The sequence below is a fragment of the Mustelus asterias genome, chromosome 25 (genome assembly GCF_964213995.1).
Source record: "Mustelus asterias chromosome 25, sMusAst1.hap1.1, whole genome shotgun sequence".
Classification (NCBI taxonomy): domain Eukaryota; kingdom Metazoa; phylum Chordata; class Chondrichthyes; order Carcharhiniformes; family Triakidae; genus Mustelus; species Mustelus asterias.
The window spans coordinates 31,706,284-31,730,441 of NC_135825.1; the positions used below are offsets into that span (position 1 = coordinate 31,706,284).

General features: G+C 42.1%; 1 protein-coding gene across 2 annotated transcripts; it reads right to left on the bottom strand.

The window, feature by feature from the left end:
• Positions 1-736: 736 nt before the first annotated feature.
• On the bottom strand, positions 737-23,393 carry LOC144511887 (suppressor of cytokine signaling 2-like). 2 transcript variants are annotated; one of them, XM_078242318.1, is made up of 3 exons: positions 22,814-23,393; positions 21,030-21,241; positions 737-4,821 (listed from the first exon to the last, which is right to left on the bottom strand). In XM_078242318.1, exons 2-3 carry the CDS (start codon positions 21,151-21,153, stop codon positions 4,349-4,351), a joined length of 597 nt encoding a protein of 198 aa, XP_078098444.1. In that variant the 5' UTR covers positions 21,154-21,241; positions 22,814-23,393; the 3' UTR covers positions 737-4,348. The 2 variants fall into 2 exon arrangements, with proteins under 2 accessions (XP_078098444.1, XP_078098442.1); XM_078242316.1 differs by lacking the exon at positions 22,814-23,393 and adding an exon at positions 21,761-22,408.
• Between the last annotated feature and the right edge of the window lie 765 nt (positions 23,394-24,158).

The following is a 24,158-nucleotide window of genomic DNA, read 5'->3' on the forward strand; positions in this document are numbered from 1 at the left end:
TTGTTCGTGAAGAGCCAGATATACTGCTCAGAAAAATAAACCTAGAATAGTAGGTCACGTTAAGAATGTAAAAAAGGCTTTTGAGATGTCAGGTGTCATTCAAGGGCAACATTTTCATTGGAATATATTTGATTAGATTTTAGAATTCTACTTTGTGAAACCTCCATCACAGCATCGCCAAGAATACAGCCTCAGTTTGTTTTAAATTTCATGAGACGGGATTTTCCCACTACGCTCACCCTAAAGTTGGAAAATCCCACCCGAGGTCAATGGACCTTTGCATAGTCCATGTCCCACCAGCTACGATTCCCGTGGTGGGCGGTATGGGAAAATTCAGCCCCGTGTCTTCCAAATTAATACCAAATCAAGCGGTTTGAAAGCCAGGATTTATAATACACTCCAAGTGATTGCCAAATATAATGGAGAAACACAATGAAGAACTTCCAACATGTCGCAGTTAATATCGTCAATTTTGCTAATAATTTTCTCTACTCCCAGTTAGTATATTGTAGGAACCATGACCTTCACATTCTTGATTCAGTGCCAAATTCCACTGTAAACACATACCCTTCTCATTTTATGTTCTACAATTAGACCATCAATGGCACACAAAGGATTAGGTACAACTTCAAGCAGCCAGATATTGCTTTACTTATTTAAAAACCACACACCTTTATCTTTCCAAATGAGTTCAGGATGCAATTGGACATTATTTCACTGAGTGCCTTAAATAACTTGAAGTGGCCCTTGCAAAAAAAAGCAGTTTCTTCAGAAAATTCCAGTATTTGGTTTGATTTACTCAGTCAGCACCATTGAAACTATATCACAATGTGAAAGGGGAATCATAAAATAAATGATTTAAGGCTCGTGAAAGGAAACATTCCAGTTCCCAAATGGGCAATTACTTTTTTTTCAATGTTTCTGTTTAAAAATGCTTATATGATAAACATGTTCTACCACAACACACTTGTTTAAAGTTATTGAGATCACTACTTTGATTTTTTTGAAAATTGGTGTAGCATTTGGGAGCAATCCAGGTGAATTGTGCTCACAATTGCACTAGTTTTTTTTAAAATAAGCGTTTTTTAGCACAAAGTCTCCATGCATTTGTGCATAACCCAACATTAAATCTGGCAAAATCAGACAACGTTTTGCAATGCATTCTTCTTTTGCATTAAAAATGATTCCTTGATATATTTAAGAGTAGTAACTTGGTGCAGTTTACTGAATACTGAAAATGAGTTGATCACAAGACCGTCTCATCAACCACCTATGAATAGCCTGTAATAACTGAAACTGATGTGTAAAAGCTACAGAGAACCATTTATTTGTTTCATTGGTGCACAGCTTCGTTGTAAATTGAAAAACAATTTTAAAGCTATTAAAAAGATGCCCTTGTGCCTAGAGCCTCCTTGAAGGTCTGCAAAGGGGCACAATTCACAGTAGTGATTAATTTGATCTGAAGCACTGCCAGTTGCGCGGTCAGGGTCAGCTTCCAGTGTGATGTTTTTGTAAACTATTGCAAAATTTTCAGAAACTTAATTTGCGCAGGGTGTAAATTGCAATTGAAGTTCTTCGATCATTTCTGCTGTTTGGTCAATTTATAAGTTGTAAATGGAATAAGAAGAAAGAAATCAGGAGGGGAACATGATTTTGAGGATGTTTTTCTTTTTAAATAAATGGTACTGATATTGAGCGGAGTTGAGGAGAATTTTTTTCAATGCAGCGAGCTGTAGTGATTTGGATTGCACTATCTGAAAAGGTAGTGCAGAAGCAGGTTCCATTGTAACTTCTCAAAACAGTATTCGAAAAGAAATAAAGTATTGCAGCTCTATGGAGAAAGTCCCCTTTTCTGCTGTTTGATTTTACATTATTGTAAGAGTGGTGTTGCTGTTGAGGGATGTAGAGTTGAGTTATACTGCCACATTCACTTCACTCTCTGCTCAGGCAAAGAGAAACTCAACATATATGTAAACTGCTTCACTTACCAAGATCTATATTTTCTTTATTTTAAAAAGCTAACAAGATAGGGCATTCCCCGCTTCGACAATGCCAAAAAGTTTAAAGGTGTGCTTTTTTAAAAAAAATGTTGCCTTTAGAGGAGTTGTAGTCACACTGCAATGGGCACAAAACCAAAATAGTGTCAGAATAACTGCCAGATGTGATCTCCATTAAACTAAATCCAGGCAAAATCTGGCAGTGTACAAGCAATTCTCAGATCTAATTGATATAAGAATGTGCAGGGTAACTGGGCCAAACAATGTAAGCAGTAAATAAAAGCAGCTTTAACAGAATCAGGAATGCAGGTAAAGGGGACATTCCTTCAAAGTGAACTGAGGGATTGCTAAATCAGAGTTCAACCTTGCAGTACCTGGGATAAACCAATGCCCAGCATAGTTAATACCTCTCTGCTAAATCCAGAGGTAGGAATAACAGATTTTTGTTGCAGAATGGAAGATTAAGATTTGAACAAGTCACAGATGTGACTAGAAGTGGATCAGTGTATATTGTGGCTATTTATAACACATACAAGCAAAGAACAGAACAAGCTTTACAGGCTGAGTGACCTTTCCTTGTTCCATAGATTCTTAGGCATCCGCAAGCCAACTAGACAGCTGTTTTTCTAATCTACGGATGCCAGTACAGCATTGGCATCATGCCAACTGAATAAGGCAATGTGATGGCCAAATGTTTCAGTCAACAGGAAAGAGATAGCGTTTGCCACTGGCATAAAAGGAAGTAGCCTACAAAGAATTACCAGGTTTCACACAATGGGTTTCTTTGATTCAGGTGCCACTTCCAATCTTGTGCCATCCCCAGCTTCTGGGGACTGTGAAGGCATCAGGTTGGCTGGGTAACTCATTGTACAGGCCAATGCCAGGGCTGTCATTGCATTCTAATCATTTTACAGAGGGTAAAATAACGACTGCGGCATACACACAGGATTAAAGTAAAAGCTGAAAATTCATGTAAACTTCAAAAAGAATAAAAATATATGGAACTTTTATTCATGAAAATTGAGGAGATGCCATAATTACAAAATCAAATTCTCAGGGCCAGAGATGTTGTTCAGCGCTAATCAGGACTAAGGAAGCTGTTAAAAAATCAGCCTTAACATTTTCAATGATTTATCTACAGTGAGAACAGTGCAAAGTTGAAGGTCAGGACAAATTACTGACTGTGTTGACTACATTGGCGAAGTCTGCAACAGCGCACCCAGTGGCGGAGTAGCATATGACTGTCAGCAAGTTCCGCATTGAGTTTAGCATGTGTAGAAACCAAATGTTATCAGCAGTAACGGTATCGCGTGCTGACAGCTTCACCGTCATTACACTGACAAACCCCAGGAAAAACATTAATGCACAAATATCTTTTTTTTCTCGCCCAATTATTTTGGTTCATTTGCTTAAAGAATTCAAACCACATTGAACAGAGTATTATTCTCAGACATCAAGAAGTTTGGGTCCTTAGCTGTCTGCTTTGCCATACAAGTTCAAACACTAAACAAAAAGAATGGAGGTGGGGGAAATGGGCTGGGGGTGCTGCTAGGATAAGTTATCTCCAGTTCATAATAAAGCAGGAAGTGCAATCAAACATCCCCCCCCCCCCCCCACCCCTCCCACAAATCATGGACAGATCCATAGTCTGCAATTTCACAAGAACAGACCCAGTTTGCCAAACATCATCCAGCCACAATACCAACCTGTGACAGGAAGAATGCCAAGTGCTTGTCCATAATATAGGGATTTATTATGGGAGCACCAGGAACGGGTGTTCTAAATCAATCTGAATAGCTGGCTAAGCAATCCTTTTATTCCCAGTAGCACATTTCGGCCTTTGGACTGATCGTTAGGGCACAACAATTTTTAGCAAGGCTGCCCTCCTGGACGAGGTCTCACGAGCACATTCCTGGCAGTGCAGCATTTCATCTTCTGACTCAGTCCTTCCCATCCTCGCACTTAAGGAACATGAGTACCACCGGATGCCAAACTATTCCCCAGATAATGCATGTCAAGAATGCAAGTTGTGTGCAATGTGTAGTGTGCCATGACAAGTTGTAACTGTCAAAAGGAATGTTGAACAAAAATCAAAAGATTACCATAAAAAGATGCAAAAACTAAATCGATTGTATTTACTACGAAACCATAAAGTTTGCTTCCACATTAAATTAATCCAAATGTAAGAAATGATGGACAGTTTAATTCAATATATGAAGGGTGCATTGTATAGGGCACCAATTCTGTTGTTAACATGAAACAGTTGAGCATTTCCTCAGTATGTCTCTCTGACACTTAATATAGTCATTTTCTCTCCAACACGTTTTAGGAATGGTTATCTGTTGATTGCCTTACAAACGGAAAGGGTATTCTAATAAATATTCCTTCAATCTAGTGGGTAAGGGAAGATCTTGGATGGTTTTAGTACTTTTATTGATTATAATCCTACATAGATGTTGCAGTGACGGTGTTGCAATATACAGAGGCTTGGTCAGTTTCAGGTGAATAACTGTATCTTTAGTCACTGGTGCAATTGACTGATCATGTGTAGTTTGGGCACCTTTAGACAATGAGACGTAATGCTGGATTAGATCAACCACGTCTTCAAAATTCTTGAGCTTTGGTTTCGCCAAAACCACTGAGTCAAAGCCAAACTTCCCCTCGTTGTACTCGATGCGAAGGTGTGCAGGTCCTGAGCTTGTTTTGACAGAAAGAGTTAGAAGATATTCTGGGTTTGAGCTATCCCGAACGAGAAATGTGCCTTCGGTGGTTTGATTCAGAATTTGCCGTGCTTCAATTGATGTGAGTGCTCCCCAATACCAGCCTAAATAGAAAAGAAATGAGGGCTAGAATAAATCACATCTTTCCATCACATTGCGCCCGAATCTGGAGAATAATCCAATGTAGGAATAACTTGTTCTTAAATTTCTCTCATTAAACTTTTATCAACAGTAAATGCATTGTAACTAGTGCAGAAACAATTCTAAAATCACAAAGGGCAGCACAGTGGTTAGCACTGTTGCCTCACAGTTCCAGGGACCTGGGTTCAACTCTGGCCTCGGGTCACTGTCTGTGTGGAGTATACATGTTCTCCCCATGTCTGGGTGGGTTTCCTCCCACAGTTCAAAGATGTGCAGGTTATGTGGATCGGGCATGCTAAATTGCCCCTTAATGTCCCAAGGTTAGGGGGATTAGTGGGGTAAATACATGGAGTTACGAGGATAGGGCCTGGGTGCTTTCCTCTGTCGGAAAGTTGGTGCAGACTCGATGGGCTGAATGGCCTCCTTCTGCGCTGTAGGGATTCTAAGTAAGCCAATTTCCTGAAAAGGAATTTATATATTTTAATTTTTTTATTTTCTTCCCATTCCCTTTACATTACTTAATTTCTCAGGAACTTTCTGCAATTGATTTTGAATCAATTGCTTCCTGTAGGAAAATATACAAATTTTAATAAGTCTTTGCAGAACAAAGTTTCTTCTGATCTAATTTCTGTAGCCAGTATTTACTTTGAGGTCATGTTTATTGTCTTCAATTTCTCTCTAACAATGGAGATAACTATTTGTATGCACTTTGCTGATGTCTATTACCATTTTAAACTCTTCAGTCAACTGCACCCTTCCTAATTCTATGGTTAGGGAAAATACAGCTCTCATATTTTCTTGCAATTCAGACCGCTTGTACCAGGTATAGTTCTGGCAAATATCCTTTTAAGCTTTTTTAAGGCTCCTGGATCTCTCCAATGATGAGGAGCATAAAACTACACACTGCAGTCCAGATCGGGCCTATAATTTTGTACAGAGTCATAATGACCTCTTTGTTCTAACCATCTTGATACAAACTGCAGGCTTTTTCTTTAACTTACCAACCCACCATTAAGGAGTTCTTTATCTAGATTCCTTAGCGCCTCTCGTGCACTGAAAACATATTATTTTCCCACTTGCATTTTTAATCTATGTTCTCAAAAAGTATTGCCTCATGTTTGTTCTTCTAACTTTACCTTCTAACTATTGCTCATTGCTTTGCCCTCCCTCTGTAATTTCCTGCCCCCCCCCCCGCAATTGCAAACTAAATGTTTGCAATTAACTATTGTTCACCATGTAGAATTTGCTTGACATAAACACTTTTTTACTATGTAATTAAAAAGAATCTACATAAAATCATAGAATGGTTACAGCACAAGAAGGAAGACATTTGACTCATTGTGTCTCTGCCAGCTCTAGGCAACAGTAACCCAACTTGTCCCATCCCTCAGCCCCCCACAAATTGCTTCTCTCCAGGTACACATCCACTTCCCTTTTGAAAGCACTCTGACCATTCCTGCATTATATATAATAGGAAAATCTGGACTGCCAGAGAATGAATGACTTCACACATTACACGAGGAGTTAAAAATGACAGCCCAAGCTTACCTAGCTAAAGGATGAATCAATTTGCTCCAAGTTAAATTTTGTAGCTATATATTTCCTGCACGAGGGGGGAGACTTTTACTGCTGATGTCTGTCTAACTAACCATCCAGCAAAAAGTGCCTGAAAAATGAGCTGATGCAGACCATTATGGCTTTTAAAAGCAACAGAACTGCCAAGAAACGTTGTCCTGTGTGGTTTGGGCTACAGACATGTTTAGTAGATAACTAACTCAAATTAAAGTCAACTGCCTGAGGAATGTGGCAGTTGGCTTGAAGAAGGGGGAGGTGGGAGGGGTGTGGAGGATGGAAAGAAGGAGAGTGATAAAAATGGAGAATGAGATGGAAGGAAATGAAATAAATGGAAATGGGGTGGGGCGGGGCGGGTGGGAGAGCTCATGCTCTGAACTGGTTGAGTTCAATGTTCAGTCCGGAAGGCTGCTCATTCCCATTCCCTTTGTCCAATTCCACCACCGGTCCTTACCCTCATAGTATAAGTCTCTGCTGACTCCCTTTCCTCTCAGCCCTGATGAAGCGTCATCTAGACTCGAAAGGTTGGCTCTATTCTCTCTCCACAGATGCTGTCAGACCTCCTAAGAGTTTCCAGCATTTTTCTGTTTTGTTTCAGATTCCAGCACCTGCAGTATCTTGTGTTTAATTTAATGGATATTGCTTTCAATGGATTTCCGCAGTGGAAAGTGAACCTTTGATGGAAAATTCCTGGAAGGCTTTATGTGAAAACAGATGGCACACTACAATTTACTGACATAGTACCAGGAAAAGTAAAACAAAAATCCCATAATTATAGTCAGAGGTGTTACGAATGGCACACAGGCAGGTAATAAACATATCCATATAATTTATTCTTTATAAATTTATATTCAATCACTGTTTCAACAACACATTTTAAAGAGAAGGACTTTCTATGCTTTTTAAAACATGACGATATGTGACCTCTTGTGTGAATCTGGGTTTCGCAAACTTCCAGGGACAGTCTCCGAAAGTAAACTGGAATAGATGCATAATTATGTTCCTAGACAGAAAAGTATACATAATTACCAACATGAAGCAATGGCCTTTATTTGGAAAGGAAAGGAGACTGAACAGGGGTGAACGTGTCGGCTATCTGCCAATCTGTGGGTGGAAGTGGCGGGTGGAGGAAGAGAGAGAGAGAGAAGGGGGGTGGCGGGGGGGGGGGGAATGAAGATAGGCTGCTATGCAAATACATTCAAGATGAAGGATGACATTCCTGAAAGCCTTTGAAAATACATCCAGTTATCTCCAGGTGGCTGGGAACATCGGGGGTAACGGTTAAAAACAACAGCTCTATCTTGACTGGATATATGACCCAGATACCCAGCTCATCACAGAAAGAGCCCAGCGTCTCCACAAGCCACACACAGCAAAACCAAAGTTTGAAACACAGGACAATTACTGCACAACAGAAATGACATCATGCTAAAACATCTATGCTTAGCTAGACAACAGCTCCATTCACACATTACAACAGCAGCCTGAAATGCTCACAGCTGTTCATATTTGAAAAAAATAAAAACACAAATTTGTCCGCTAATTGAAGCCATCCATCTGGCAATGGTGACTTTATTGTAAACTATAATGCAATCCCTGTGACGTTATTCTGCAGACAGGAATTGGGGTACACGTCAGTTGTTTCAATTTGATTTATGACCAATAAAGGAAGCTGAACAATACACACAACTAGAGGAACTGCACTCACTATTTTGGTGCCGCTTCATGCTCTCGTCCAGACCTCGAAAAATTCATCAACTTCGCTTCCAGTTTCCACCTCTCCATCGCCTTCACCTGGTCCATCTCAGATACTTCCCTTCCCTTCTTTGACCTTTCTGTCTCCATTTCCGGCAATAGACCATCTACCAATATCCATAACAAACCCACTGACTCCCACAGCTATCTGGACTACAGCTCTTCACACCCCACATCCTGTAAGGACTCCATTCCTTTCTCTCAGCTCCTTCGCCTCGGTCGCATTTGCTCCGATGATGCCACTTTCCAAAGTGGTGCTTCTAACATGTGTTCCTTTTTCCTCAGCCGTGGATTCCAATCTACAGTTGTCGACAGGGCCCTCAACAGCGTGCAGTCCATCTCCTGCACCACAGCCCTCACCCCATCCCCTCCCTCCCAGAACAAGGATAGAATCCTTTCTCACATTTCACCCCACCAGCCTCCACATGCAAAGCATAATCCTCCGCCATTTTCACCAGCTCCAGCGTGATGCCACCACCAAACACATCTTCCCTTCACTCAGTCAGCATTCTGCAGAGACCGTTCCCTCAGGGAAAACCTAGTCTACTCCTCCACTATACCAAACACCTCTCCCGTCACTCAGGGCACCTTCCCATGCAACCGCAGAAGGTGTAACACCTGTCCCTTTACCTCTTCTATGCTCACCATCCAAGGTCCAAAACATTCATTCCAGGTTAAGCAGTGTTTCACTTGCATCTCTTTCAATTTGGTATATTGCATTCGCTGCTCCCAATGTGGTCTCCTCTATATCGGAGAGACCAAGCGTAGACTGGGTGATCGCTTTGCTGAGCACCTTCAGTCTGTGCGCAATCAGGACCCTGACTTTCCGGTTGCTTGCCGTTTTAACACACGATCCTGCTCCCATGCCCACATGTCTGTCCTTGACTTGCTGCAATGTTCCAGTGAAGCTCAATGCAAACTGGAGGATCTCATCTCCCGGCCAGGCACTTTACAGCCTTCCGGTCTCAAAATCAAATTCAACAACTTCAGTTGATTTGCTCTACCCCACCTCAGTCCCCTTCGTTTTCATTCTATTTTATTTAATTTTTTACTGTTCTCTACCTTTTATTTCTTTATAGTCTTTCTTCATTTTTCTTCCCCCTCACTCTTTCCTTCCCCTTACTTCATCCCTCTTCCCTTACCTTTTCTTTGCCCCCTCCCCACCCACGCCCCCCCCCCCCCCCCCCCCGCTTACCCTTTTCTACATTCTACCTCTGTCCCATTTCCCCGCCCCCAACATCTCCATCTGTCACAGCTTACAGCTTCTGCGCCATTTGGCCATTCATATCCTTTATTCTCTCTTTGTACAGCAATTAGCAGTCTTTTCCCCTGGTTTCTATGCTATGACTCATCTTTCATTCCCTCCCCTGGCAGTATAAACATCTCCCACTTTCTATGCCTTTTAGCTTTGACAAAGGGTCACCTGGACTCGAAACGTCAGCTCTTTTCTCTCCTTACAGGTTGTGGTGAACCACTGTTACTACATGTATGTGCCTGGACACACCCATGCTACACCTGGCCCGAGACTCCTCCCTTTCCAACTGAGACTCCTCCCTTTCCACCCAGAGTGGGGTATAAAGGTGATGGTCCCTCCTCCTCGCCTCAGTCTAGACCAGGTCAGCTACAAGGGTGTGCTCCTGTTCTCTGTGAATAAAAGCCTATTAGTTTCCCTCACTCACTGGATTCTTCGTGTCATAATTGATAGTGCATCACAGGTGCTGCCAGACCTGCTGAGATTTTCCAGCGTTTTTTCTTTTGGTTTGAGATTCCAGCATCCGCAGTAATTTGCTTTTATTAAGGCATATGACACACTCGCCTTTATCAATTGGGATATAGATTACAAAAGCAGAGAGGTCATGATGGAGTTGGTTAGAACTTTGGTGAGGCCACTGCCGGAGTACTGTGTGCAGTTCTGGTCACCACATTATAGGAAGGACGTGAACACACTGGAGGGGGTGCAGAGGAGATTTAACAGGATGCTGCCTGGGATAGAACATCTAAGTTATGAAGAGAGGTTGGATAGCCTTGGGTTGTTTTTGTTGTGATGTTGAGATGCCGGCGTTGGACTGGGGTAAACACAGTAAGGAGTCTAACAACACCAGGTTAAAGTCCAACAGGTTTATTTGGTAGCAAACGCCACTAGCTTTCGGAGCGTTGCTCCTTCGTCAGGTGAGCGGGAGTTCTGCTGTGATTTCTAAAGCCCCTCAAGGTGTGGAGGTGATTGCATTGCGTGCACTTTGCAGCTTTTCTTGCATTTGTTGGAAGCCCCCTTCTTGCCTGCTGATCCTCCCTGCCTTTCTTCTGAGTGTGTGTGTCTGCAAGAAAGGCAGGGAGGATCAGCAGGCAAGAAGGGGGCTTCCAACAAATGCAAGAAAAGCCGCAAAGTGCACACAATGCAATCACCTCCACACCTTGAGGGGCTTTAGAAATCACAACAGATCTCCCACTCACCTGACGAAGGGACAGCACTCCGAAAGCTAGTGGCTTTTTCTACCAAATAAACCTGTTGGACTTTAACCTGGTGTTGTTAGACTCCTTATTGTTTTTGTTGGAGCAGAGAAGACTAAGGGGTGACCTGATTGAGGTGTTCAAGATTATGAAGGGCATGGATGCCCCAGTCACTATGCTGGGGGTGTATTACAGACCACCCAACAGCCCACGGGAAGTGGAGGAAAGGATATGTCAGGAGATTTTGGATATGTGCAGAAAAAATAGGGTTGTTGTAGTGGGGGACTTTAATTTCCCTGGTATAGACTGGAAAGTGCTTAGAGCTGGGGTTCTGGATGGGGAGGAATTTGTAAAATGCATACTGGAAGGTTCTTTGGAACAGTATGTAGATAGCCCGACTAGAGAGGGGGCTATACTGGACCTAGTTCTGGGAAATGAGCCCGGTCAGGTCGTCAAAATTTTGGTAGGGGAACATGTGGCAAATAGTGACCACATCTCTGTTAACTTTAGGATAGTAATGGACAAGGATAAGTGCTGTCCAACGGGCAGGGTGCTAAATTGGGGGACGGCTAATTATAGCTGGATTAGGCAGGAGTTGGTGGACGTTGATTGGGAGAGGATGTTCGAGGGTAAGTCCACGTCTGGCATGTGGGAGTCTTTTAAGGAACAATTGATAAGGCTGCAGGATAGGCATGTGCCTGTAAAAAGGAAAGATAGGAAAGGTAGGATTCGAGAGTCATGGGTAACCAGGGAAATTGAGGATCTGATTAAAATGAAATGGGAGGCGTACATTAAGTCCAGGCAACTGAAAACAGATGGAGCTCTGGAGGAATACAGAGAGAGTAGGAAAGAACTCAAACGGGGAGTTAGAAGGGCAAAAAGAGGTCACGAGATGTTCTTGGCAGGCAGGATTAAGGAGAATCCTAAGGCATTCTATTCATACGTTAGGAACAAAAGAGTTGTCAGGGAGAAAATCGGACCTCTCAGGGACAAAGGAGGGGAATTATGCTTAGAACCCAAGGGAATAGGGGAGATCCTAAATGAATGCTTTGCATCGGTATTCACAAAGGAGAGGGACGTGTTTACCAGGAGTGTCTCGGAGGGAGGCGTTGACCTGTTAGAGAAAATCTCCATTACAAGGGAGGAAGTGTTAGGTTTTTGAGGGAACATTAAAACTGACAAAGCCCCAGGGCCTGATGGCATCTATCCTAGACTGCTCAGGGAGACGAGAGATGAAATTGCTGGGCCTCTGACGGAAATCTTTGTCGCTTCTTTGTCGCTCAGGTGAGGTCCCTGAGGATTGGAGGATAGCGAATGTGGTCCCGTTGTTTAAGAAGGGTGGCAGGGATAACCCGGGAAATTATAGGCCGGTGAGCTTGATGTCCGTGGTAGGGAAGTTGTTGGAGAGGATTCTTAGAGACAGGATGTATGTGCATTTAGAACGGAACAATCTCATTAGTGACAGACAGCGTGGTTTTGTAAGAGGGAGGTCGTGCTTTACAAATTTGGTGGAGTTTTTTGAGGAAGTGACAAAAACGGTTGACGAAGGAAGGGCCGTGGATGTCGTCTATATGGATTTCAGTAAGGCATTTGACAAAGTCCCTCATGGCAGGTTGGTTAAAAAGGTTAAGGCTCATGGGATACAAGGAGAAGTGGCTAGATGGGTGGAGAACTGGCTTGGCCATAGGAGACAGAGGGTAGCGGTCAAAGGGTCTTTTTCCGGCTGGAGGTCTGTGACCAGTGTTGTTCCGCAGGGCTCTGTACTGGGACCTCTGCTATTTGTGATATATATAAATGATTTGGAAGAAGGTGTAACTGGTGTTATCAGCAAGTTTGCGGATGATACGAAGAAGACTGGACTTGCGGATAGCGATGAGCATTGTCGGGCAATACAGCAACATATAGATAGGCTGGAAAATTGGGCGGAGAGGTGGCAGATGGAATTTAATCCAGATCAATGCGGAGTGATGTATTTTGGAAGAAATAATGTAGGGAGAAGTTATACAATAAATGGCAGAGCCATCAAGAGTATAGAAACACAGAGGGACCTAGGTGTGCGAGTCCACAAATCCTGGAAGGTGGCAACACAGGTGGAGGTGGTGGTGCAGAAGGCATATGGTATGCTTGCATTTATAGGACGGGGTATAGAGTATAAAAGCTGGAGTCTGATGATGCAGCTGTATAGAACGCTGGTTAGGCCACATTTGGAGTACTGCGTCCAGTTCTGGTCGACACATTACCATAAGGACATGGAGGCGTTAGAGAGTGTGCAGAGAAGGTTTACCAGGATGTTGCCTGGTATGGAGGGTCTTAGCTATGAGGAGAGATTGGGTAAACTGGGGTTGTTCTCCCTGGAAAGACGGAGAATGAGGGGAGATCTAATATAGGTGTACAAGATTATGAAGGGGATAGATAGGGTGAATGGTGGGAAGCTTTTTCCCAGATCAGAAGTGACGATCACGAGGGGTCACGGGCTCAAGGTGAGAGGGGCGAAGTATAACTCAGATATTAGAGGGATGTTTTTTACACAGAGGGTGGTGGGGGCCTGTAGTGCACTGCCAAGTAGGGTGGTGGAGGCAGACACGCTGACATCGTTTAAGACTTACCTGGATAGTCACATGAGCAGCCTGGGAATGGAGGGATACAAACGATTGGTCTAGTTGGACCAAGGAGCGGCACAGGCTTGGAGGGCCGAAGGGCCTGTTTCCTGTGCTGTACTGTTCTTTGTTCTTCTTTGTTTGTTCTTTGGACAGGGAGCAGCTGTTCCCCTTAGTTGAAGGGTCAGTTACGAGGGGACACAAATTAAAAGTGAGGGGTGGGAGGTTTAGGAGGTGTTTGAGGAAAAGCTTTTTTCCTCAGAGGGTGGTGACGGTCTGGAATGCGCTGCCTGGGAGGGTGGTGGAGGCGGGATGCCTCACATCCTTTAAAAAGTACCTGGATGAGTACTTGGCACACCATAACATTCAATGCTATGGGCCAAGTGCTGGCAAGTAGGATTAGGTGTGCAGGTCAGGGCAGTGCATGCGTCGGTGCAGACTCAATGGGCCGAAGGGCCTCTTCTGCATTGTAGTATTCTGTGATTTGACTTGGAAAGCAAGTCCAAAACCTAGGGCAACTATGGCCTCACACTACTGAACGACTTGTCTCCATTGATAGCAATGATTGATTGAACCATCTGGCCCAGATATGGCAGGAAACAATAAAGTGGGTGTGTTTCTTTTTGCCCCTAAAGCACACTTTAATTCCATATCACTAATGTAAACATTCATATTCACCACACCAGACATTCCAGTGACCAATCTGATGCCAAATTATGAGTAGCATTTGTACAGTGGCCCATTTCCACAAAGAACAAGGTCAAGATTCCCCAAACCAATTACAAATAAAAAAAATGAACTGTCCTTGAAAACCATACCAAAATAACAAAGTAAGGAGTGCTACGATGTCCTAAAGAGTTGCCATTGGATGGTGTTGCATCTAATATTGCTGCTTCAGCCATGGCTACTGCAAAGCCATGTAGCACTAAGATGATCAGCATTCTTGTGGGTTGTAATCCTTACAAAGAGTCAAATCACGGTACATTTTACACTATAGTGACATTGCATGAACCTAGTTATTTAATTATTAGTGTGTCGGCTGCCAAATGAGATTCTTTTATGTAAAGAGCCTGAGACAGTACAAAGTGCTCTTTCTGTTGTGTAACTGGACTGATTGCATCCTAGAAAGAGAGACAGTTTCAGGATGTGATGCAATTTCTGTTGTATTATTAGTTCCCTATATTTTAAGCATCAAATTTAATTTTCAGGTTTATATCATTGCCTCTTTGAACTCCTGTTATCTTCTGTTTTACTCAAAAATTTTGATTCAGTCTGTGAAACAGTTCCACAGAGACTGGCCACCTCCCAGTACCTCACCCACCTGGCCATTCTTTACATCTCAGCCTTGACTCTAGGTCTCGAAAGGATATTCAGACATAGTGTGTTGCATTGTGCTTCCTAGAAAGAGTAGCAGAGCACATGTTGGGACAGGGAACACTGGTTTTCTCCTCTCTAACCTAATAACAATGTCTAAACGTAGCATGCAAGCAAGAGTGCAGTCACAAATCTATATCAATAAATACTGTTTCTGTATTTAAGTATATTTATTAGTGTCGTAAGTAGGCTTACATTAACACTGCAATGAACTTACTGTGAAAATCCTCTAGTCGCCACACTCCAGTGCCTGTTTGGGTACACTGAGGAAGAATGGCCAATGCACCTAACCCACTGATCTATTGTGATGCTAAATGGACCACAAATATTGGCCGTCTTTGAGCAATATGCAGAACATTAACATGTACTGCATACAAGAGACATTTGCATTTATTCGAAATTATTTGCAAAGTATCATGTAGCTTTGATTTTGAGTGACTGTAAAAGCAATTTACAAACCAGGAACATGCTTTTGCTTCTGCCTGGTTTGTTTTGGAGGAGAATAGGATATTTTTGTTTGCCTTTTTCACAGCACGAAGGGGAGGGGTAAGAGCTGGCTGATGCAACATAAGAAAGTTACATATACACAGTTACTGTACATATGCATGTGACTGCTAAGTCATCTCAGATAAATAGCTGCCTTTGACAATTGTAACCACCTCTTATCAATTGTTAAAAACATCCACCTTCCAAAAGTGACAAATAATCCAATTAATGGAATTTAATACCGTAGAATGACTCCAGGAATTATAATTGATCGCATGGTTAGCATGAGCCCATTCACTTACAGAATACTCAAATACCATAAGGGAACACACTAAACAATCTCTGCCTGTGTTTCCCCATTATTGATTTTAAAACACGAATTTACGTTTTCCAAAAGCTTTCTTCTTAAAAACGATTTTAATTTTCCCTTGCGCACACAAAGTCCCAGCTTAACTCAGCTTTTCCCCTGAGCTAAATATAACCCATATATCCCCCCCCCCCCCCAACAATTTTAAGCATAGAAAAAAGAGATAACTGTCAGAATTTTACTGCCTCGGCCGCCCGAGGCTCATAAAACCCCGCCCGAGGCCAATAGAGAATTCCGTTCTGCGAGCCTCGCCGGCCCCGTTTCTGGGGTGGGCGAAGCGGTAAAATTCCAGCAAATGTGTGCAATAATCATACCCACTCAAAAGAAAATAAAGAACACTTCAAGATACACAAGGAAACGAGAAATTGGTGGTAGCAATCAGTAAAGGCTGGGTCAGCTTATTGAGTACACCCAAATTAAGCATTATTGCTCAGTAAGTTTTTTAAAAAAACATTAAACAGGAACCTTGTGTAATGAGGCTCTTGCATAAGCATTACAGTTTTTTTGGCTCCACACTGCTGATTACTTTCCCAGTAACATTTTTTTTAACTGTAAAAAAAAGTTTTATTATTTCATTCCTTTGCTGTAACTGAGCTGCTCTGAACTTTGGACTGCTTTTCCTAGAAACAGCCTGTATTTGATGCAAAGAGAAAGTACTTTTTAATCAGGAATTAAAGGGTATTATAAACAGACCAACGATCCTTTAGCACTGGAAAGTTATATCAGAGTTTGATTAATTGAAACAGTAAGGGCCGACTAAAACCCTCACACACCAGCAGAGTTTGTTTCTAAAGCAAAAAACGGACTATTTTTCTCTCTCTAGTACCACAACATATTTTGAAACACTAAAATTTTTAGACAAAAATGGACTACGTTCCATCCAATTTTACATAGAAACATAGAAAAACTACAGCACTGTCAGCCCTTCGGCCCACAAGTTGTGCCGAACACGTCCCTACCTTCCAGACCACACAGGCAGTGATCCAAGCCGGGAATCGAACCCAGGTCCTTGGAGCTGTGAAGCAGCAGTGTTAACCACTGTGCTACCGTGCCGCCCCTAATTGGAATTTTGATATGGAGTTACATTCCCTAATCACAGCAATTTTTAAAAATCAAATAGCCTACAATGGACATAAACCTAAAATGCTTAAAAACCTAACCGCCAGTTGGTGGAGGAGACCAGAAGCCAATATTCTCTCATTTTTAGATTCATTCACAGGCAGAAAGTTGAAAGTATATGTCTCCTAACTCAACTGGCACTGCTGCCTCATAATGCCTGGGACCCAGGTTCGATTCCCAGCTGGGGTCACTGTCTGTGCGGAGTCTGCACGTTCTCCCTGTGTCTGCGTGGGTTCCCTCTGGGTGCTCCGGTTTCCTCCCACAATCCGAAAGATGTGTTGGCTAGGTGCATTGGCCATGCTAAATTCTCCCTCAGTGTACCCGAACAGGTGCCAGAGTGTGGTGACTAGGAGATTTTCACAGTAACTTTATAGCAGTGCTAATGTAAGCCTACTTCTGACACTAATAAATAAACTTAAAAAGCAACAGAGTCAATAGGTGTCTCTTTATCCTATTTTAAAATGCGTTTGAGTAAGCCTCCAATCAATGTCCTCCATCTGTATATACTTAACATTAATTTATACAATATGGAGGTTTCTATGATTTCTATGACAAAAACCCTAGCGGTGAAAAGCTTTGGGAGCCATGTTCAAAGGTTACCTGTTTGTCGCATCATACATCAATGCTGGAATTTTGCTGCCCCGCCCGCCACTGGTGAGAGATGGGCAGTGGAAAGGTCTGTTGACCTTGGAAGGGATTTTACGGTTTCATATATATAATACATTTATAGATATTTGAACACCCATCACCTTTTTCTCTTCACCGTACCAATGTAATTAACATTAACAAACCTTAACAATGCAATTGATAAGACATTGACATATACTGTATCCAAAATGACCATTTTCTGAAAAATATCTATGTTGCATTTGCTTTCATTGTCTCCCCGGGGTCTTGTTTCGTGGATTCACTGAAATAATGTGCCATAATTGGCTAGCAAAATAATTGTGAAGATAACAGTGCTCACTGTTGTTTAATGTGAATGTGCAACAAATTCTGGCGAAAGGCAGGGGAGGGCCTAAACTCTAGTATCCAAACGTTGCTGTCTGAATTGTGCCACTTAACATTGAATGGTGTAAAGCTGCTGTATACTCACTATAGAGAACCAAGTCTTGTCTACTTCAGGCTAAGTATACATTTAACAATATGATAAGTATTAATATTACAAGTATACAGTTTCATTACTGCAGGCTTTAATTGTTGGAGACTTTTAGAATGCAAAATTTTAAAGAAAGTTTTCAACTTTTACTTTTAGGTATTTTTCTCTCTTTTAATTCAATCTTTCTTTCCCCCTCTTTATTTTTCCGTGCCATTGAATTCATGCACTCTAATTCTTCTCTGTCCTTCACTGTTAATTTCACAATCCTGAAACTGATTGGTTAAGATATAGTTACTTGCCCTATTTGCTCAGATTCCAAACTCTCAGTCTTTCTTGCTATGATGTTATCAGTTCTGACTTTCGCAGTCTGTTATGCAAAAAACTTTAGAAACCAAAACATGCAAAGGCAAGTCTGGTGAACAGTAGGCACCTTTATTTTCACTCCTGCAGAAAATGTTGTTCCAATTTTTGGATTTACACTCCTTCACGCATAGGCCATGTACTCCAGCTCTATTCTCGGGATAAGGTGAAATGGCTTGTCATGGTTTACATTATCTAGTCCCTTTAGAACCCAAAACAAAGCAATCATATTCTCTCTCAACCTTCATTTATCCAGCGAGAACATGCCCAATTCACACAACTGTTGTTCACAATCCAGTCCATCTATCCCCTCAATTATTCTGGTTCTACTCTTCTGTGTCCTTCTTAATTTTTTTTTGTACTCTAGTGATCAGAGCTGTAAACCAGTTGCACCAATGATTTAGAAAGTAGCAAGTTTACCTATTAATACATCCTAACATCTTTCTTTGCTTTTCTCACAGATTGTTGCGACAGCTTCCATTTATTGCCTTTCATTTTCTGTGCACATTAGTTTCCTTCCATTTAAGTAATTGTCTCTCCCTGGGTTATTTGCTGCCTTGTGAAGCACTTTGCATTTCTCTATTTGGAATTTCACCTGCCTGCCTAATTTCCAGTCATATGCAAAACCTCCTTTACTCTGTCCTGTTCATCTTTGGAATCTACCACACAAAGCCACACAGATGAGGAACTTACAAAGTTACTGACAAAAACCAGGGGTTTAGGACTAAGCATGACAGCTTTTTAATGAGTCAAATGATCCCAATGCAGACTGTGTGTTTCTATGATTCTGATTTATTAGGTTTGAATCATGCACACATATGACCATTGTGCTTTTGACTCTGAGGTCCAAATTGTTTATGAAGGTATTAAATAAAGGGGACACAAAAAAAGGTCCTCTGGACTGCACTAATAATATTCTCCCAGGCTGATGACAATCCCTGGACAGCCATCATTTGGGTTCTATTAGTCAGCTAGTTATGTAACAATTACAAAATATTTCCACTGATTCCGGCTTTGTTTTTGGTACCAGCCTTTCCAGAAAATCTGGATTAAAGGCCTTACTGAAATCAAAGCACACCACATCTGTTGCCTTACCTCCTTTTGTCACAACAACAAAAGAAGCCAGTAAGTTTGAGTGACAAGATCTCCTCTCCATTATCCCATACTGACGAGTTTTATTTCTACCCATATGCACCATCTTATTATCTTTAATAAGAGTTTCCATAACTTTATGATAGTGGATGTCAAACTCTCTGGTCTGTAGTTTCTTGGGTCACTTTTGTTACATTTTGCTTTTAAAAAGAAGTAGCATCTGTCTCGCTCCGGTCCCTCGGCATCTCTCCAGTATTCAGAGATTTTTGGGTGATTTGTGCCAGAGCTCCTGCAATGTCCTCCTTATTTAGCACTTTTTGCAGCCTGCTTAGTATCAGTTGTCTTGTGCCACTCCATTTCTTGTTTTACCTTATCTCTCAACATAACTAGTAGCATTTTCATTACTATCCTACACTTGACATATTCAATTCAAAGTGTTTCTTTGCCAATTTTCATTCTCTTTTCACACTAGTGACCTTTGTTTTTTTTAAGTTTATTTATTATGTTATTTGGTATCGAATCTATTTAGATGAACAATCAATATGGGCATCATTGGCAACTTTTTTTTTGGGGGGGGGCACAGTTTAAAACTTAGCTGTGTGAAGGACTCAACTAAGTTCAGCCAAGATTTACATTTGTCTACAGGAGGAGAAAGGACCAGACCTGATCACAGAATATTTTTATAAGTTGACCTACACAATTGCAGATTATTTTCATTTACATAGCAGTTGAAGGGTGATTATTTGCTTATAGAATTGTTACTATCAGAGTTAAAGGGAGATGCTGTAGAACATGTTTATCAAAAAAAGTTCTCTTTATTTCCCATTTTCAAATCAAAAATTGCTTTTACACCCAAGTCTTTTCTTCCGTACTTCCCACCAGAGCGTAGAAATTCAACAATATTTTGTTGGAGCTGGAAATCAAACAAAATACTCAAAAAATGAAGAGCCTTTTATCAAAACAATAGCGGTTGTTTTCTCAGCCTGATGTAGTCCTGTTTATGCAGTTGCTTAAGTTAACACTTTACACGTGGTGTTTCCCGTCTCCACTCAGATATGTGCACTACTTATTTAATAATTTTTCTAAATTATTACAATAAAGAGTTTACTTGCTATTTAGGTTTCCGTCATTTTGCATGATGTGAGGTGCCTCAACTGATTGCCTCGTTCTTGCGGTTTTATTTTTTAAAAATCAGGTCAATTAAAAATACATCTAAATTCAGTAATAGTGAGCTGTTAAAAATGTGTACCCTCGTCACATATTCTTAAACAGTGACAAGCAAAGCGCTCTTTACTGATTGAATCATTTGAAATCTGAGTTTATTATTGTTTAAAATCAATTATGACTGCATAGTTTACAAAGTTGTGTTCTGAAATTATATTTAAAAAATCCTTCCTCAATATTTCTCTTTTTTTTCAATATTCTAATAGAATGGCGCATGCATTAACGATATATTATGTATGTATATAAACTCACGTTTCTGATTTTTGTACATGAAAGATGCGAAGCCCGACAGCTCTCAATTTCAAACACTACTCCTTTAAAAAAAGTTACACGAATTTGTACCGAAATGGAGATATTAAATTATCGGAATTAATTGGCTTTCCTACACATCAGATTTTTCGTGTCGGTCAGAGTTGGAATTGAACTATTAAGTACAAGACGAGACATATCTGGGATAATATATATTGCATTTATAAATTAATTCTGGGCATTTAAAAGGAGAACGGAGAATTTACTTAAATGCCAGGTAGTTATAGAAAGAAAAAAATCACTGGACACTCCGCCACAGTCAAAGGGGCTATTTCACTACGGCACATTTTAAAGAGAGTTCCATTCACAAACCGACCTGCATGTCAATGTATACTGAAGATTATAAATCCATACATTCACGCACACTACCTGTCAGCTCCAAGTGATTCATGGTGCAGGAAATACGGAGCAAGTCAGAATGTCCTTCTCGGAGGTCAAGTGGGTCCTGGGGCGAGTTGGACAGCGCGGTTGCTGCTTTCTCCTGACAGATCATAGATGTGATGAATTGAGATGACCGCACTTCGATCTAAACGTCTACATCGGCCAGAAAGAGCTTTTTTTTGTCTCTTCAACCTCTGAATCTGGACAAAGGAGAAAGACGGTGAACTGGTGGCGAACTCCTGACACAAGTTCTAATAGCAATGCGTTTCCTTCAAAATCAAATCTGCCGACACGAACGGCAACATTTCCTTTGTCGGCCCTGAATGTGACTCTTAAACTCATTCACATGGTGTCTCTCTCCAGCATCATTTCGGTTCATTTTCCAGCCACGATCACAGCACGCAGGGGCGTTTTACTACAGCAGCCACATTCATTTATGCAGGCGAGATCGAACAAAAAAAAACACGCTTTCGAGTAAAAATCAATCGCTTGGATATCAGGAATCACAATTGCCCCTAAAGACAGGAACGATTTCATTAAAGACCCAGTTCCTGCAGTCGCTGCTCGCTCACAAATGCTATTCCCACCGCATTCGTTGTAGCTAATTCATAAACAAATCATTTACATGGAACTAATTGCTGTCTCTCCTCCACCCCTCCTGGTGAACGAATCTATTCCCCCATGTATGATGGTTGTAAAACATTAACGCGCATACACACCTTTCGTTAAACGGAGCCTTCCCCGTTTTTTTTCTGTCGTCCGAATCACCGGCTCCCAAACATCGCGCCGAGCCTGGGAACAAGCTCCAGTAATTGTCCCGGTGTAAACTCTACTATCAGCAGCCAGCCCCACTAATTAAACATCGGCCTCATTCAACCTTCTGAGACAAAGTGGAGGAACACGGGGCGCGTACAAAAGGAAACAAAAATGGGGGGTGGGGGTGGAGGAGGAATCTTTTGTTCGTTCCCGATTCTTGGAATTAATTTAACCCTTTGAACAAAGAGGACTCGTTCCTCTCTGACTGCCCCCAGTCAACACCTCCAGTGATACGCGACACAGGATGAACTTGGAAACAACACACACACACACAGGCCGTTTAGCTTTCGCCTTCTCTCAATGAACATTTTCCACCCAGGGAAGGGGGGGGGGGGTGCGTGGGGGTAAGATTTACGAAGCGTATCTTTCAGCCATGGCGAACTGAGATTTCTCTAACGAAGAGAAATGGGGAATTTAAAGCCAAACGGGGTCAGGTGGCGAGAGCACCGAGAGGAAGCACAATCTTTACTCAAAAATAGACCGACTGGAAACAAAACACATCCGAGTGTCTTCCCTCGATAACAGCTCAAATGAAACCTCAACTCTCCCTTCCCAAAGCATCACCGAATATGTTAAAATCTCAGACACGCCTACGTGCTCCAACGCCTCCTGTTTTTTCAGTTCAACTCCCCCCCTCCCCCCTAAAGCAAATGTAAAGTGTTCTTGGGGGTGTGTTGAAGGGAAAGGTTGATTAAACAGGGAGGAGGGAGCATCATTGAATACAATACAAAAAAAAGGCTTGGACTGGACAGATCAGAGTGGATGTATGTGCAGTGAGGGATGCTGCTCTACTCAGTGCGTTCCCTCTGTTCCTGCAGCCAAGATGATTTGAGACATGAATGAATGAAGCAGGCAGTGCTGCTTTTGCTAACTCGCCCTATGCTTTATACTGTGTTGCTCGCTGGGGCTCCCGCGCACGCGCTGCTTTCCAGGAACTTTCCAAGAACTCGCGTCACCTGCTCTTGTTGCCATTTCACCGTTGGCCAATCAACGGCGGCCCTGCCATTGTGACGTCACAAACGGGGTGGGTCCGGTGACGCGGTTGGGTTCGGCGCCCTCTCGGAGTGGGGGAGGGGAGGGAATTCCAGGAACGAGCTTCTTCTCATCAATGTGCAGAATGGGACTGAGACTGGGCGTCGCTGCCTGAGCCGCTCACCATCAACAATGTTGGACGCTGCCCTTCGCTGGAATCCTCCATTCGTTCCTCATTCAACCCGAAAGGTGAATTGCAATTATATCGAAATAAAAAAGCGGATGCAGGAATCTGAAAGAGAAAATGCTGCAAAAACTCAGCAGGTTGTGAAACAAACAGGGAAAAAAAACGCTGCAATGTCTCAACAGGTCTGAATTACACTTGTTTGATGATGCATCACCAGCCCACTCCGTCCTGCTGTCAGATTGATTTTTGCTTTCTGAGTACCCAGGTAATTTCTTTTTAAGTTTTCTCTCTTTTTATATTTTTTATACATCTCGCATTTCAATTCACCGCCCCCCCCCCCCCCTCAAGAAACTGCTGGATTGCATCAGCTCCTGAGAGGAGATTTGTGCGCAAAGTCTGCCTCTTGTATGTGGACACAAAGCGGGGGGGGGGGGGGGGGGAGATGCTGCTGACGATTCTTAAGGGCGAGGACCATGAGAAAAGTGACTATTGCCGGGGGCGATGGGGAGGAGGGGAAAGCAGAGATCCGGGGAATAACACTGTTATTCAGTGTTAATAACAGCTAGCTGTCACTGTTAGAGCATTGTTCCTCGAAAGCTTGCCCGCAGTCTCAATGGGCCGAATGAGCTTCTTTCGATGAATCCGTAATTAGACAGAATGAGCTTCCAAAGTGAATTATTTGGGCGGCATCGGAATGCAATTACTTGTGACATCGACCATACTTTCAAAGAATTACTATCGTCACTCAACGGTTGAATTCACCAATAAATCATTGACTTTCTATTCCTCGAATGTACAAGTCATTGTTTATTTTATATAAAGGCCGGTATTTGTAAAATTCAATTGTGTGACATCAGGAGGGGAATATTCTCTAATCATCGCAATATAGTTGTGGGTGGGAAGATTATTTGTCTCCCAAATGTTAATGTCCAAGCAGAGAATAAATAAGTGCACACTAAAAATGTCCCAATTTGATACTGTATTGAAATCGCGGGAACTGGGGGAAGGAGAGGGCAGATTCCAGGGCCAACTGCCAAGTGTTACACCTTTTTTGATCGACGTAGCAAAGGGAAAGGCAAAACTTGACTGGTGGGAGAGAGAGAGTTTGTAACCTTGAGAATTGGGATGTGGATAAGCAAGGA

What these genes read in the sequence shown, in the direction of transcription:
- LOC144511887 (XM_078242318.1), bottom strand. Translation starts at nt 21,153, where the DNA reads ATGATCTGTCAGGAGAAAGCAGCAACCGCGCTGTCCAACTCGCCCCAG. An exon ending in GAATCACTTGGAGCTGACAG is followed by an intron (nt 4,822 to 21,029) that starts GTAGTGTGCGTG and finishes TTTTCTATTTAG; the next exon opens with GCTGGTATTGGGGAGCACTC.